We start from the raw sequence: 17,546 nt of genomic DNA on the forward strand, positions 1-17,546 counted from the left end.
TTTGTAATTGGAGACAGGACCAAGAACATTTGAATGAATGCGTTCACTCAAAAAAAAAAAAAAAAAAAAGCGGTCATGGACAACATTCAAAGCACCTTCTCAAAACAACAAAAAAATTGCTTCATTAGCTTGGAATCTGTCTCCCAGTTTCCATTAATAACATGAATCGCCCTCTGTTCTCCTGCCTGAAACAACTTTGATATCACCAAGGGAAAAAAACAAAACAATTCTTTTAAAAACCTTCAAGATCTCAGTTATGCCTCCTCTATGCATGACAAGCCCTTTATAATGTTCACAGCATAAAGCTTGTGCTGAATGTTAAGTAAATGGTTGTACAGTGCTCTGGGTCAGGTAACAACTCACCATTTGTTAAATAGTAAGAATATAAATAGATAGAAAGAAATGGCCTTGTACTGACCTGTCCACGCTTTTGCCGTGATTCGTGACAAATTGTTTATGGGTAACCATAGGAACCAAGCTCATCATTCCAAAACTTGTGTGTATATTTTTGTGTGGGTTTTTTATATTGCTGCCATCTTTTATGAACACTAATTAGATAAAAGTGAATAGAAACAAAAAGCTCTTCTTCCTTCAGCCAGTGGCGCATAAATGTTTAGCAGTGCTTGAGTTACAGAACGCTGCAGCAGAACTTCATGCTGTGTTCGGACTTCGCCCTGTAGCCAGGTGAAATGATAAGGTCACACTGCACCTAAATATCTGATTGCAGTTTTGGAACAATTGGATAAGTCCATCGTTAATCACACCTATTTATTTTATGTCCTCGTTTGTGTGTTTGGATACTTTTTGCCCATTGAAAATGGCTAAATATTGTACGTTGTCGGCCACGTCAGTCACACGTCAGACTTTGTCACGGTCAGTAAGACTCAGGGTTGTTTTCTGGCGGGCGCCTGCCGTGTTGCGAGCCGTTGCCCTGGCGAAGTGGTGTTTTGGTCGTGGGTTTTGTCGCGCCTGAGCCGTTTAGGAATTTCCTGACTGGTCGCGCACTGAAGAGGGGTTGGAGAGCAGGTGCTGGGGGTGTGCCCGTCAAGGCCGAGCGGTGGACAGAAATTGCGGTGCAGCTCGTTGCGTCCACTCCATTTACATTCAGGTACAGTAATCTGTGATGTAAATGACCAGGTAACGCAGGAGGGAAGTGCTGAGAAGGTCCAATCCTGTCTCCGTTATGCCTGCAGCATCAACTGTTATGCACATGTTTAATGCATAGTTCCAATGCAATGACTATTTTTGATGACTTAATCTCTAACCACGGCCAATCCAATGTGTTTACATGAAGAAGAATAAAATAAGCTCTTCAATTTTGAATCAGCTTTAAGAACAGATGTTGTTTGAATCGAGCCCAATAAAATAATGGACCATAATTAAATGTCTCAGGCATCTGCCATTATTGGCGTGCCTCTGAGCAAGCAAATGCTCATCTGACCACCCGTCTTTATAAAAGGAGCAAAAACTGCTGTGTATGTCTGCGTAAGGGTGTATGCCAAATGCATAATTAAGTTAATAATATATGATATAAATGACTAAATAAGTAAAGATGGTATGTTTGTTATTATGTAGCTCATTTGAAGGTGTTCAGTGAGCCTCCTTTTGCCTGCCTACTTATCGTCACATACTGCTTGCAAGCTATGCGTTTCTCTCAACATTTTTATGGTCTTTATATCTACTGCAAATGAGTGTTGCTCTCATTACTTTCTAGTCTTTTTAATACTGCACATGAGAAAGCTGGCCTTTGTCACTGAAGAATGATCCAGTGTATGTCAACCAAAAAGGGCCTGCGGTATTTGTATAAACATATATAATGTGCAATTAGTGGTTTCCATCTTACCTTTGTGGTGTAAAATGTTCAACGCTGCGACCTTTCTGCAGATAAAGGCAAACTCCACGCGTGGTAGCTTGTGACAGGTAATCCAAACACAGCATTAGAGGAAAAAGCAGTCAGAGACCCATCCAGCTTCACTTCAGCTGACTAAAAATATGTGTATCACCATGGATGGCAATTTCCCTGGTACTTTCAGATAGTTCTGTCTCTAATTTTCAATCCTTTAAGGTTTGATGCAGTGCTTTCTCCCAGTTATGACCAGACTGTTTTTTCTACAGTATATACCAGCAGGCAAAAGAGAAACCTGAGATTGCAAGCTCCACAATATCTGTGAATGTTACAGATTTTGTCATTTTTGTATGTCTTGCTGCTCTTGACATTGCCAGAAGACATTTCTGTGGCTTGGAACAAATAATAAAATGCTGATGGGATTTAGAAACACGCTTGAGCACCACACATTTTACCGACACTTACGTTTTTCTCTCGTTTTACATTGGCTGTGGGTGTTGTTTTCATATTTGTTTGATTGTTTTAAAATAATTAGCATATAAATGCAGGTATTTTTCATGGAAGGAAAGGCAAAAAAATATATATAGAAAATCATGTCATGTAACAATAACATTGTTAGAGTAAGTATCAGTGTAATGTAGTGTTTACAGAAAAACATGTTTGCACAGTACGTCTTTTGAGACAGCATTGTGTGAGGTCAGGGCCATGGTCAGTGTACTCAAGTAAGGAAATTAATTGAAATTGAATTCATGAATTAAAATGTACCCATGGTATTCTATGAGGATTTTTTCAATGAGTGAATTTCATTTCTGTTCATTTTTTGAACTGCAGTGAATTGGAAATTACTTATTGCCCTAACCTTGTACTTTGAGGATCCTCTAATCTGGAACATACAGAACATTGTCCTTAAACTTTCAGTGCTGCACAACCCTGTCCTAACACTGGTGAAAAATGGCTTGCGCGCATCGCTTGCTGACAAATGAAGTCTGCATTCTCTTCTAATCGGTTAAGTTAACTTCAAACATTTAAAGTTCAACTCAAATGGTATATATCACAAATTTGGGGGGGAGGAGGAGGACCTAAACCTCTTTTTGAACATTTACAAACTTGGGAAAGAGTTGGCAGCCAATGGCCTGGTGGTTATTTCTCTCTTGATTGGCATCTCTTGATTAAAACAGATGCAAAATGCATCCTTGATGAAGAAAAGACTGTTGTAATGTGACTGACATCCTTTAAAAGTCTAGTTGTTTTTTTTTTTCCACTTGACTCTAACTGGAAGGATGAAAACAAGTTTCAATGGAGTCCGATATTCAATCCATTTATTTTATTTTCTTTACCTTTATGCATCCACAGTGAATCAATGTCTGAATATATGATTTAGCCTTCAACTGATTTTTGAGTGCAAACGCATTGTGCCCTGTTAAATGGGCACGGCCTGTTTTGTGCAATGTTAAATGAGCACAACAAGTTAAGGTGATAATGTATGTGCTGGAAAACGGTTTGATTTTGCATTGACTTATGTTATATTTTAAGGCAGTTAGACATTATATGCATAGTAACACACATCTTGGAACAAGTTGGAAGTTACCAGCACAGCATTTGGGGAAATTATGCTCTTGATTCAGTGCCAAGTTCAAAGAGTTTTTATTGCTATGTTGTTTATTTTATTCAAACAAGATCCGTTTGTAACTTAAAATATACTTTTCACAAAATGTTTTTTTTTCTTCTGCAAAATAAGCCCGGTGGTCCTTGAACCTCATCTCTGCTTATTTTTAATGCTTGAAATTTTATTGCCAATCAAAAAACAACCAGATGGTTACTAGATACATACAGTAAATCATCTACTGTAGCCTACTGTGTCATCCATCTGAGCATTATTTATTCAACACAACATAGTAGACTTGTTTGACATTAAAGGGATAGTTCACGTTCTGTTAAAAAAAAAAAAACTTATTTCAGTTTTGGTGTATGTTTTTGATTGGCCCAAACAGTGATTATGTGCACTGGAGGATATTTTCGGTATTAATGGGTTGTATAGGGGCATTTGGGGGTTTGTGGCGTAATGCAAAGAAAAATAACTTTCAGTAACACCAAAGCAGCTTGTACAGCGACATTGTCGAAGGCCTCCAGAGGCTGCATATGTGTCTGTTATCCAATTACTTAATAATATATTATTTAATCTTAGTGCTGGGTGGAAGTATTTCCTATGAGACGCATAACCTGAGACCACCGTGCTAAAGGAAAGAAGTGCCAGAGCAATATAAAAACGGATATTTATGTTTCTAATTATGAATAAATGCTTTGAAATTAATGTGCTCGTACACTGTATACAGCCTCTGGAAACATAACTGTACCAGCTGCTTTGGAGTTACCTGAGTTGTATTCTCTTGCCTTAGACCCGAAACCCCCAAATGCCCTTATACCAGACACTGTGTTCCAGCTGGCTGAAAATTCTATAGTCTAAAATATCCTTCATTTCACACAAAAGCTGTCTGGGCCGATAGAAAACATGGTGATGTTTCAATTCAATATTTCCCTGAATGTGAAAGCCTATCTACTGTAACCTGTATCTACTGTCTACTATCGACTGTCTACTGTAACCACTCAAATAAAATACAATCATTCTTCTTGTACCCTTAAGCCATTTCCATTTAAAAAATATATATATATATTTTGTGTATTATGTGCGTCATATGCATAAAATAAATAACATACATAAGCGACAAAGCAGGTTATTTTCTTCTTGGCCATGGCTCCCTTGAAAAAAGAAATGTTGTATCTCAGTGGGACTAAACTAAATGTAAATGATATATATATTTTTGTAAAGAGTTTTATTTCAGTGGCTGTTTACGGAAGGACAGCCAGCACTGTGCCCCCCTTGGTTGTATTATCACAGATCCCAGTGAGAGTCACTGCTCTGTTCTGATCCTTGTGGAATAACAGTCTTTCCGTTGCACAGAAGTGGGGCACCTGTGTTGCTTGGGTGTCTGTTTCAGTGTCTGTATGTGTGTTTGCATGTCTGTCTTCGCGTACAAACGCGTGCATGTGCCTGTGTTCGCAAATGTGTTTGTATATGTCTTTGTGTGTATGCATACATGCGTGTGTTTGTGTGCATGTGCATGTGTGTGTGTGTATGTATGTGTGTGTGTGCGTGTGTGTGCGCGTTTGCGCATGTGTGTGTGTATGTGTGCGTGCGTGTGTGTACGTATGTGCGTGCACGTGCGTGTGTATGGCAGGATCCAGCTTGCGGCCTGATCATTCTCCACCCAATAGGGACGTGCAGTCATTACTATGCCATGGAGCAGGCTGGATGCTACCCCGGAAAGTCAAAGCAAGCCGAGCTGTCATTCTAAGCTCAGAGTCCTGCTAGAGGAGTCGGAGGGAATCTCTGCCAAAAAGAAAGCCTCTTCAGCACAGACCAGGGGCAGGATCAAATATAACTGCTATATGCAGAAAATTGATAGCTATTCCCTGAGCTAATGCATGGTTAAGTCATCCCTGGAGTATCACTATGTAACTGTCCTTGTTGCCTGTAATGCCCCCAGTAAAGTTCTAACCGAATGTTTCTCACTTGTCGTCCATCTGAAATGAATCCTTAATATACTGTAACAACATTTGGCGGCATTATATTGGCAGTGTGCGTAATATATATTAGAAATATGAATGTATATTAAATATATGCAGTACATATTGAACAAACTTAATTATTTTCCTGGGGAAAACCATTACTATTTCTTTGCATTTGAATATATGTTTGTTCTCTCATTTAAGTATAAAAAATGTATCAATTCAATCATCAGAAAATATGTGGATGAATAACTTTATACATTCAGGGTTATTCTGCATCTCCATAAATGGTTGTGTGTAAAATGTAGAAATACGTACAACATTTTGTTTGTCACCAGTACATAGTCTGCCTTATGCAGCTTAATTGAAGGTTATAGCCCTGTATGTATATCCTTATTGCATGGCACCTTGGTTTGATTTCTGTGTTATGACTTCATGATTAGTCACATTGTACATCAACCGCCAGGTGTATATATATATTCTGGTATATAAATAAAGAGTGGTAATTCCTGCTGTCATAAATGATTTGGCCCTGGCAAACTTGAGCTGCAGAGATGAGCCATGTAAGCTTCGATTTGTGATACTCGTGGTTTTGTCTGCTGTCAGTACAAGAGTCAGGTGGTTCTGTTGGTCCAGAAGGATTCTGATGGATTGTGTATTGATAGTGACCGGGCTCATTGTTATTTATAAGTTTAAAGTCATGTTACCCAGTTTTGTCTGAATTTTGTTACATTGCTTGATTGGTTTCTATAGCGGTTGCCATTATTAAAGCGCACACCTAGGTTCGGATGCTTATCTGAGAGGATACAGGTTTAGTTCTGTAATTCCTTGTTGTGCGCATGATGTTCAATGGTCTGTTTTGAAACATGAACGTCTCAAGAAAATTTACAGGGACAAATTGGGAACTGAAACGTATAACTTAGCTTTAAATAGCAAGCTGTTCTGCAGCCACGCCTTGTCACTTTCGAGCTTAAACCTGGCCACACCTGCCCTCAGTTCTGAATTTGCTCAACCACAACTGGACTAATACTGGCAGAAAGCTCAAATGATTTGGTTCTATTCTGACCTTCATTTGATAAGGCTTGTACGTGGGCCATATGTCATGACTTAAACCTGTCTTGAAGTCTCTTGTCACCTGAATTTTTGATATTGCCCCATGCCACACATAACCCTGATTTATGATTGATATGCCAACTTACAGTAAGCAGTTATTAATTTAAAATGCTGCGCGAGTGCATTTTAGTTCTTGCTTGTCAAGACTGAAATGGAATGTTTCAGAAAAATGTGGCTTTGATTGTTTATGTTTATGTTACTTCTTTTTGTAAAAATGTACCATTAACATTGTTTAGCTGATACATTTCCCCTAAATTATAGTACCTCCACTGGGTTTTTGCTGCCTTTTTGTTTTAATTATTTATGGAATATTCATTAAAATTCATGCAAATGTAAATAAAATAAATGAAAACCTTTTTTACTTTTTTATTTTCATTTTTTACGAATTTTCATTGTTCATGTATATTTATATTCATTGTTATTATTGTAGAATTATTTGAGTTAATCACTCTGGAGGTTTGCACTTGGCATTTGTATTGCTCCTATTGCTACTTAATTTTTTTGTGTGTTATTTATAAAAAAAAATTTTTTTTGTTTATTTTCGTATTGTTATTACATGTATTATGCATGAAGTGTGTTTTATGGACACATCCTTTGTGTCTTTCCCTGAGAAACGGGGGAGAATATACTGTGCAAGACCTTCCGCGTCGCAGTGGTTGTATAACAAATTGAAATAAAAATCGACAAGACATAATAGCGTATTGCTCTTGTCAGGCAGAGAGGGGAAAAAAATGAGGAAAAGATGAGATTGAAGGAGAAAGCAGCACGGATAAATGAATGTGCCTTGAGATTGAGAGCGGAGGGATGAATGAAAGCCGCAGCGAGGTAAGTTGTGTGGCAAACAGTAATTTTGTGTATCTGAAGGGCGACACCTCTCTCTGAAAGAAACGTCTCTTATTGACGGCGCGCTTTCAGAAGACTGACGCAGTTTAAGGCCAAGGTGAAAACGGGGCGAGCCAGACGAGCCGCGAATCCTAATGCCGCCCGCGAATGAAAACAGGACCGTGTCTGAGGGAGAAAATAAAACAAAACTTTGAAGCCCCTTCCATGCTCTCGGGTCTTAAAGCCTTTCTGTCCCTTTGAGCTGTTTCATTGTTCCGCGGCAATTCAAGAGCCTGAGCCGGCTCCTGAAAAGCATGCCGATTCAGGTGAGAGTTTTGGCCTTTGTTGTGCGCTGACAGCCGCGTTCGCCGCACAGGCTGAGATGCGTGGTCGTTTGTTTTGGTGCGCCCATAGAATGGTAAAGGCGTTGAAGTGGTAAACACATTGTTGGTTTGTTTGTGTGTTTGGCTACCAGGTGAAAGGCCCGGAGAAGACGCTGGAGGAAAGGCGCTCCAGCCTCGACGCGGAGATCGACTCCCTCACCAGCATCCTGGCTGACCTGGAAAACAGCTCTCCTTACAAACCCAGAGACCAGCAGGTAGACCCAGCTCAGTCACACAGTGACTGTGGTCCTTACAAACCCAGAGACCAGCAGGTAGACCCAGCTCAGTCACACAGTGATGGGGTCCATACAAACCCAGGGGCCAGCAGGTATTCCCAGCTCAGTCACACAGTGACTGTGGTCCATACAAACCCAGAGACCAGCAGGTAGACCCAGCTCAGTCACACAGTGACTGTGGTCCATACAAACCCAGACCAGCAGGTAGACCCAGCTCAGTCACACAGTGATGGGGTCCATACAAACCCAGGGGCCAGCAGGTAGACCCAGCTCAGTCACACAGTGATGGGGTCCATACAAACCCAGGGGCCAGCAGGTAGACCCAGCTCAGTCACACAGTGACTGTGGTCCATACAAACCCAGGGGCCAGCAGGTAGACCCAGCTCAGTCACACAGTGACTGTGGTCCATACAAACCCAGAGACCAGCAGGTAGACCCAGCTCAGTCACACAGTGACTGTGGTCCATACAAACCCAGAGACCAGCAGGTAGACCCAGCTCAGTCACACAGTGACTGTGCTCCATACAAACCCAGGGGCCAGCAGGTAGACCCAGCTCAGTCACACAGTGATGGGGTCCATACAAATCCAGAGACCAGCAGGTAGACCCAGCTCAGTCACACAGTGACTGTGGTCCATACAAACCCAGACCAGCAGGTAGACCCAGCTCAGTCACACAGTGACTGTGCTCCATACAAACCCAGAGACTAGCAGGTAGACCCAGCACAGTCACCACGTGCAGAACCAATGTAATCCCTCGCAACCCTTGTTAACACACGTATCTTATTGTTCTAAAAAACCCGCTGCCATTTACAAAAATGGGAACCGCGCCTTCATGGTGAAATATACACTTCTCCTTCTGAGCAACCTTGCTTCCGTTCCTGAACAACGAGCCATGCTTCACCTTTGCTTTCAGTTCAACTCCACAGCTTGAATTGCATCTTAGCACTTCATTCTGCAATGAAATGAAGGTTTCCAGCACTGATTTTGTAGAGGTTAGGTTTGCCACACTAATATGTAAATATATGAACAACAAATCCAATGCAAGCCTAAATAAGGTAGCATCCGAAAGCAAGGCTAGAGCATCGGTCATTCGCTAACATAGATTTAAACTCTGCTGACCTTTGACGTGCTACCAGGTGGAACATTTGAGTTGAACGGTTTCAGGCTCTCCTTCCGGAAGCTTCCCTTCCTACAGAGCGTGGGTCCAGGCCCTGAAAGGCACGGCACTGCCCTCCTGATTAACTGCATTCAGCGCGGGGCCTCATGGAAAGCACACATGCAGCGAGCTGCCTGTTGCCACAGCTCAGACCGTGCGCAAGATAAATCAGAATGGGGCATGCTCCACTAGCCATTCAGAGCAGGCCTGCGTGGCATTCATCTTGAGAGGCTTTTCAAGTGCAAGGAAGCTCATAAACGGATAAAAACAGGAACCATTTTGGACACAGTCCAAAGGAAGCATGAGTCACTGTTACCTCACATACACTGTATGTATACACCTACCAATTAATACTGTGTTGAGATAATACTATGAAGCATGAAAGCTGACACAACATGTCGTAACAGCGTAATTATGGGTACGTTCTGACAGTCCCTGGAACATATTGTGCATTTACATTTGGCTGCGATGCGTGTTGTACCCGATGACCCTGGAGCTGTGATCCTGAGCTCCAGAGGGGCCACAGGACTCTCTAAGGCGTGAGCCGTGGGACCCCACTTGCCCTTTTCCCCACCGAATGGGGCAGAATGGGGCAGATGGGCCGCCGCCCTCTCCGGAGACTTCCGTTAACCCCAGATGCGGTTCGATCCCGCATGAGCACGCAGACCCCCAACACGAGCAGCTGGATCGGGAACCCCCCGCCCCCCTTCACACACACACACGCACACGCACACGCACACGCACACGCACACACACACACACACTGCACTCCCAGTGAGATATTACACACACACACACATGCACATACACACTCACGCACACACACACATGCACATACACAATCACGCGCACACACACATTGCCCGGCCCAGAAGGCTGTTACGCTTCCCCCTCCCCACCCCCCCAGAACACTTTTACCCGTTTCTGCATTACGCTCCAGGAGCTTTTTGTTCCTCTCCGCTGGAGTCAACTTCTGACAACAACTTTGCTGATCCGACAGAGCGGATGTTCCGCTCTTCCTAGAAACGAAGCGTGAAACTACGAGGGCCAGTGGGTCAGGGCGTCAGAGGGGAGGGTGCGGGCCAGCCGAGCGGCGTCTCTGCCTTTTGGGTCACTGGGAGGTGTACGGTGCCCAAACCAACACATCCTGATGAAATTGAGGCCAGGCCAAAGAGATGCAGAGCCTGTAAAAATATCAAGTTCTCTTACAAGTAAGAATCCATTTGTGAAAACAAGATGTACTCTCTCAGAACACAGTACACACACACACACACACACACACACACACAAGGTTATACACCTGCCCGCTATTCGAGTACCTGGTAAATAATTCTTAAATAAAATATAGAATAAGTGCAGATCTTTGTAAATGCCCGGCGGTGGTGCGCGGTACAAGCCGGGGAAAAGGATTCTGAAAGCTTCTGTCAGTATTGCCTGAAAAATTTATGCGCACCTGTACAGCCTTGAAGCGGCAAATACCTCGCACGGGCCGAGCTAACGGCTCCTTTCTTTGGAATCAGCACAGAAGAGGCCCTCTTCCATTTATCGCCATCTTTTCTGTCAGATCAGTAGCCTCCACTCGATGCCATTTTATCAGTTCTGACAATCGGCAGCTGTTCCTGTGAATGTCACTCTTGAATGACACTTACTTGGCAACCCCATTGACCAGTTGCAATAATGAAGGAAATTCCTCCCAGGGTGCTTGTTTAGGCTTGAGAACGGGCACGTGTTTGAGTCTCAAACGCACGTCTGATATTTTTTAAGCGTGCATCAGTGCCCCATTTTTCCCTCTTCACTGGCGTGCCGTCTGCACGCGGGCAACGTCGGGAGAGGTTTGGTGTTTTTGGGCGCGTTTGCTTTGCCGCGTTACCAGTCCCTTGCCTCCTTCCGCGTTGGATTAACTCTGGCTGACCTCTCCCCCCCCCCCCCGGTCCAGCTGCTCCTGTCGGTTTGCGGGCGGGGCTCTTCCCGTGCGTTATGCTACGGCGTGACGTCCACCGCCTGCGCAAGGCGCCCGGGTCTCGTACCCCAGCGCCGACACAGCTGTTCCACCGGAACCTTCCGCCCTCGCGTGCGGAGAGCGGCGAGCGCCCTCGGTTCGCGGCCTCGATCGCCGGGGCCTCGCTCGTGCGCACACTCCCCCGCCTGCTCTCCAACCCCCCCACCCACCCCCCTCTGAGGGGGACACAGTCTTTCTGGAGCTATCTATCTGGTGCCCGCGTGCTATTCCGTCATTAAAGTACAATCGTCAGGCTGAAACTTTGCAAAAAGTGTTGGTGGTTCGGAAGCATCGAATCGGTTTCGTTTGCTTTGGTTGGTGTCCTCAGTGGCGTAATGCGAGGTAATGAAATGTGACCGTTATACAAGTCCCCCTTTTCCTGCCTCCCGAATCCATTTCGAGATGCGGATCCGTGTCACGCGTAAGATTTTGATATTGAGCACCGCAGTGAAATTACTGCGTGGTTCGTAATATTGAGTCAGTTCTGTCTCTTTGGTACAATGCAATATTTGTCGGCAGTGTTTGATGGCAGTTTTTAATACAATGACTTTATTATGTGTTTAATTCCTGTTGGATTTTTTTGCTTTTAACACGCTGCTGCACAAAGCACAAGATCTCGGCTGCCTTCAGCCGCTCGGCATTAAAAAAACACATCCCTGCATTTTAAATCCGCCCTCACGAACCGTATTCACGGAAACCTTTTTTAGTTTCAGAAAGTTCACGCTCGGCCCGACAGAAAGCTTCCCGTCTTGACGGGAGAATTGAAGACTCATTTTTTAAGCCGCGATTACGCCCCCGGGCGATGGGTGACCTCCGCGGGAGGGAGCGGGGCCGAGGCGGAGAGCGGCGGAGACAGCGGCGGGCGCCGCGGCGCGCCAGGCGGGGGCCGGATCGATGCCTGGTAATTACACCGCGGGTAGGAAGTCCTGACTTGTAAATTAGGAGCGGCGGACCCCCGCGACCTCGGCCGAGTCAAGAATAGAGTCTCTCCGCCGGGGGCCCGCGGCGCGGAGCGCAGGCTATCGATCGCGCCTGACCCCGGCGCGAGGAGCAACAATTAGCCGCAAGTGAGAATCAATAAAGCCTCTTCCTCCGAGCGGGGAGTCTGGAGGAACGGGCCGTACCCGCACCCCCTCCCCTCCCCTCAGGAGGCGCGCGTCGGCGGGTCAGAGGAGGCGCGGGCGGCACGTCTTCATTTGCGGCAAACCCCGCGGAGCGCGGCGCGAGCACACTCCTCCCCCGCTCCGGTCGGCGGCAGCGCCTAGCGGGCTTGTCGAAGCGCATCGGATGGGGGCGGAGGGGAGGGGAGGGGAGGGGAAGGGGGGGGGGGGTTAACAAGAGCCGCAGATAGGTGTCAAAATAGAACAGTCGTCACAGCGGAGTCCGCTGTGCCAGGGAGAGGGCCGGGGAAAGCGGATCATTGCACACAGGTCTGCGGTCGCACACGTACGCACGCGGCCACACGCCATACTAACTCAAATTACACACACACACACACACACACACACACACAAACCCGCACATGCACGCACTCACATACACTACATGGCCACAAGTTTGTGGACAGCTGATATCCAACATCTCATCCAAAATTATGGCTATTAGTGTGGAGTTCGTCCACCCTTTGCTGCTATAACAACCTCCACTCCAAGGGGTGTCCAGTTACTTTTGGTCAAATAGTGTACATACTAGAAATTCACACACGCACATACACACACTCCAATACACACTAGAAACATGCACATACACACACACACACACACTCAAATACACACTAGAAACACACACTTGCACACCTACACACAAACGCACAAGCACACCTACACACACGCGCACACGAGCACAAGCACACACACAGAGTAACATACACCACACCACACGCTTGCACAGACGCACTCGTGTGTTCCCGCACGCATACTGCACGCATACCGCACTCATACTGCACGCATACTGCACGCAGTCACTCCAGCTGGCCTAGGACAAGCTGTAGCTGACGTCCAGTGTCCATTTCACTACGTGGGTTTTGTGACTCCCTCTCTTGCTATTCCAGTCATTACAGCCATCATAAAATGTGAAAAACATGTTTTCCTTTTTCACTTTGCACAGCACGATAGCTCCTATCATAACAGATATAAATAACAGCGGTGATCTCTTAAATAACAACGTTTATCGACATAGTAATGAAATGAAATTATGGTTGTAAAGTCTTGGTTTCAGTACGCACACAGAATGATTCAATCAAATCAGACTTTAAAAAAAAACAGGCAATTTTCTACCCTGAGCCGTCATCCCTTTGGATATTGTTTGAATATCAATTGTCTGATTCTTGTAATGTCACTTCAGACTTTGGCTGATATGGTATTTGCATAAACAGGATATTCTCTTAGTTCCTCATCAGCCTCATCAGCCGAGTTTAATAGTTGTAATGCGCGCTGATGACTTGAAACAATCCCTTCTCATGATCAGTGGGCTGATGAAAGAGAACTTGTTTCATCTTCCCGAGGCTGAATTGAATATTAAAAGGCTTTTTTTGTTGTTGTAAGTTTGGTTACGCGTTGTACTGCGGATCCTGAATTAGGTGTGAACAGTGCTTCTCCGACGGTCGACTTCAGGGCTCAAAATCAGGTTCTGCCACCATCACCGGGTCTTTCTCATGCTCGCTTTTGCGTACGAATTGATGATAATTTCTGCTTCTTAATCCAGTGGTAAAGTCTGCATTTTTTTAAAGGGACGTGCCAGCCTGGGTTTTTCATTTTGTTTGTACAAGAGTTGCTATCCTCCTGATTAAATTGAACTTTCATCTAACTCTGCATGTAGTGAGTGCAGGCATAATATAGCCCGTACTATTGCGCGTGTTCCAGTTTCCTGCGTTGTTATGGACGGCAGTGGGGTGGGCGGATACGGTTTATGGATGGGTGTCAGTCCACGCCAGGCACGGGTTGCCACTCCCGCTGAATTCACACCGAGGGGCTGGCTGTTACCACTTGGCCTGGATGCCGTTCTTTGAGAGAGAGGGTAACTCTACTCGCTAGCCAGCTGTCTGGCTGCTTGTCTTCCTGTCTGACTGAGCAGACAGTGATTTGAATGAGAAACGGCTTCGGGAGAAGGAAGATGCACTGTCGTTGAGCTGATCGCGACAGCAGCTGCACATGCAAGATACATTCATCTGAATCCACGTTTGATTCTCTCAGTTTTAATGAAGTTACGATTATGTTGTCAGGACTCTTTAAATGTTAAAAAGAGAAACGTTGTGAATTGTGTCTTATTTTTCCCACTTAAAAAAAAATACAATGGTGAGATACAACTTCATATTTTTGATTTTATATACAACTTTATTTAACTAGATAATTCAATTAGAACAACGGATAAGAGCGACAGAGACAGTATGTATGCTCCCCACTCTCTCTGGCCTGATTTCTCCCATATTTCCCTGCTGCCTTGCTTCTGTCATTCCCTTTTACCGAAGCAGGTCTTGGCAAAGAGGCGGAAGGTAAATTAGACTTTTTAACAAAAGGGAATTTTCCTCATATCGAGCAGAGTATCCACCCTCCGGCCTTCATTTGTCTCGGGAAGCTGGAGCGTCACTCTGGGTCAATTTCGGTTGCGTGCCGCCCTGTCGCTGTGCTTATTGCCTATTGACTGGGGAGCAGGGTGTCTGCAGTGAAGAACATGGCCTCCGCAGGCTAGTCCTATTTGAAGTTATTTAAATATATATTAGATCTCGCCGCATCAGAAATACTAATGATGGAGGTATTCAAGTTTTTGCCACAGTCAGTTGAGACTGAACCACCTATGCATTACAATTCGAGGAAAGCTTCTTTCGTATGCTCTTATTCATCCTCAACATGAATAAGAGCATCCGCTTATCTGACCCTTGTGTGTCCAGTATACTGCGTTACTCAATGTCCTGGGAGAATACATTCGGATGTCAGTGTATTCTGACAACTGACAACTCTAATGGAGAACACTGCACCATGGCAATGAGTCGGGCTTCTTGAAAATGAAGAAAATTATTTTAAGTTTGCAGAACTCCACCTTCATACTTCCTTATTCAGATTTTTTTTTTTTTTCATAACAATCGGGCAAGTTTTTACAATAAATGCCCCTCTGTTAAAAAATGAAAAGGGAAACACTGCAACTGGGTGTTTGGTTTCATTATGGACAGTTAGAGCAGCCTCTTTCTTTCCCTTTAACATCTGTGCATCAAGGCCATAGCCAGCTGGTAGTTTTTTCATGTTTGATATGCATAGGTAGAAAATCCAGGTCACAAAACCAGGATTTTGATCCAGTCACTGGATTTGCTAATTGGCACAATTATTTTACGGGTTCATGGGTGGAAGAGACACATGGCAGGACTTTTTGTCCTGACCCCTGGAGTTTCCACCTCTGCTGATGTAAGATTGCAGTCTGACAGATGAAGAGTCATACGCAATTATAGAACCTTGAAAAATGACAAATGATTTTGCCGAAACTCCCTTAATCAGCAGAAGAAGACTTGGTGCTTGTTCTTGGTTTAGTTTGTATACTGGCTAATAATGGCTGTAAAGTATTGATGTTCTATTTGCAATGCTTTTGTCCTTTTTAGTTTTGGAACTTGCTAATACCATTCTACTGTTTGTTCACCAGCCTATTTAAGCGGGACAATACGTATTCTCACAAATTGTTATCTTCAGTTACATTTCATTGATGCTCCTGTGATGATTCACTGCCAGTGGGTCCGCCCGAGTCACCTGTGAGAGACTCCGTGTCATACACAGTTATGCTTTGTCCAAATCAAGCTTTGATGTGAAAAGGTGAGCAACCAAAACAATGTGCCTTCCATGGCTGCTCTCAAAATCAGACAAAGCGGTATGGTCTCAGTGCTATTGCTGAAGAATACATTTAGAAAAAGTGCAGTGTAATATAGAAACGATGGATGCATTCAAAAAAGCCAGCAGTGCAAAAAAGAAAAGGCATGATCACTGTGTATTATTGCTTAAACACTAGAGAGGTTACTAGTAGTTCCCACCTATACAGCTCACATGCTCCAGTATACTTAACAATTGTCGGGGTCCAAGCATCTTTTATATTGTCCCTGTTCCCCTGCTAATTGGATGGACCACTACATCTTATTTGAGACCTACTGTATATGATGTGGCAGTCATTTTAAGTGAGCTTTCACCTTTTTTTAATGGAGCTCTATAGTGCCACCATGTATTTTGACTAGACCTCTTCCATGAGGTTAGAGCTCATCCATCCATCCATTGTCTGTTCCTACTTATTCCTGGTCAGGGTCGCGGGAAGTGCTGGAGCCTTTCCCAGCATGCATTGGGAAAGATGCAGGAATTCACCCAGGACAGTTCGCCAGTCCATCACAGGTTAGAGGTTAGAGTCTTACCCGCTTGTGGATTTATTATGCGGGTGAGGCTTATCACTCGACCTTATTATCGTTCTACCATCCCGTGACATCAAGTAATCGAGTAACACGTGCATAGAGCTATGCCCATAGATTCAGCATGCCCAGTTATATGATCAAATCAATCCATTTGAGCCGTTCAAACAAGCCTTCCAAGTTTGTTAAGCCTGGCCCTTACCAGCTAAAAGGGGAGATACACATTTCTGAAAAATAGTCAGAAAAAAAAAAATCTTAATAGGTTTCCAGCACATGTGGTGTTTGGGCCCCTAATAATGACCTAGATCCTTGAAACAGAAAACAGAGTAGAGAATGAGGTGATGATGATTTTGAAGAATGAATTTAGTCTATTTCAGGTCTTCTGCAAATGGAATTTCCTGCAAGGTTGGCCTGTCAGTTTTAAATGTATCCAGGTTTTATTTATTTATGCTCTTTTTCCTGTTGCACACATCACTGCATAGTCCTGTTAGTTACCTTAAGACTGAGCACCTCTGATAGACTCTGCCCTGCTCAGTGTTAGGGAGTAAGGCTGGTAACTGTAAAGCTGTGGGTTCACTGTCATTGTACTGTCCCACTGTAATTGCACCCCTGAGCCAAGGTACCTAATATGAATCACATCAGTACGAACATCCAGTCGTGTAAATGAATGTAATCTGCGTAAAATACCTCTGGATGGATCATTTTGAATGAAATTTAAAAAATAGCACAGTGCATCTGCTGTTAAGCTGAGAGGTGGCCTGGGTCAGTTAAAACACAAAGAATCTTCTGGCAATGAATTTGCACATTTTTATTTTTACACCCCATATTGATGCCTTTATTGCAGACCACAAAAATTCTAAACTGAGTGCAGAAAAAAGTATTCAATTTTCACAGGACAAAATTCCACTAGCATGCAGGCATTTTTGTGTTACCAGTGTCACCAAATATAGGGCTCGATCTATGATTTATCACATACTATTTGATATAACAGTAGGGTCAGATGTAAATATTTATTCATACTTTTTAAATTTTATTTTTTAATATATTCATTT

At 44.0% G+C, this 17,546-nt stretch overlaps 1 protein-coding gene across 8 annotated transcripts in view; it reads left to right on the forward strand.

The window, feature by feature from the left end:
* Positions 1-17,546, forward strand: part of lpp (LIM domain containing preferred translocation partner in lipoma) — a 244,668-nt gene that overhangs the window by 147,676 nt on the left and 79,446 nt on the right. For 6 of the 8 annotated variants that reach the window (XM_035415842.1, XM_035415840.1, XM_035415844.1 and 3 more), the window contains one exon: positions 7,824-7,946. In XM_035415842.1, the coding sequence (XP_035271733.1) occupies positions 7,824-7,946 (123 nt within the window). Of the gene's footprint in view, positions 1-7,823; positions 7,947-7,984; positions 8,004-8,439; positions 8,455-17,546 lie in introns of those variants that run through there. The other 2 variants (XM_035415846.1, XM_035415847.1) reach the window with 2 other exon arrangements.

Source organism: Anguilla anguilla, chromosome 4, assembly GCF_013347855.1.
Source record: "Anguilla anguilla isolate fAngAng1 chromosome 4, fAngAng1.pri, whole genome shotgun sequence".
In the NCBI taxonomy this organism is placed as follows: Eukaryota; Metazoa; Chordata; class Actinopteri; order Anguilliformes; family Anguillidae; genus Anguilla; species Anguilla anguilla.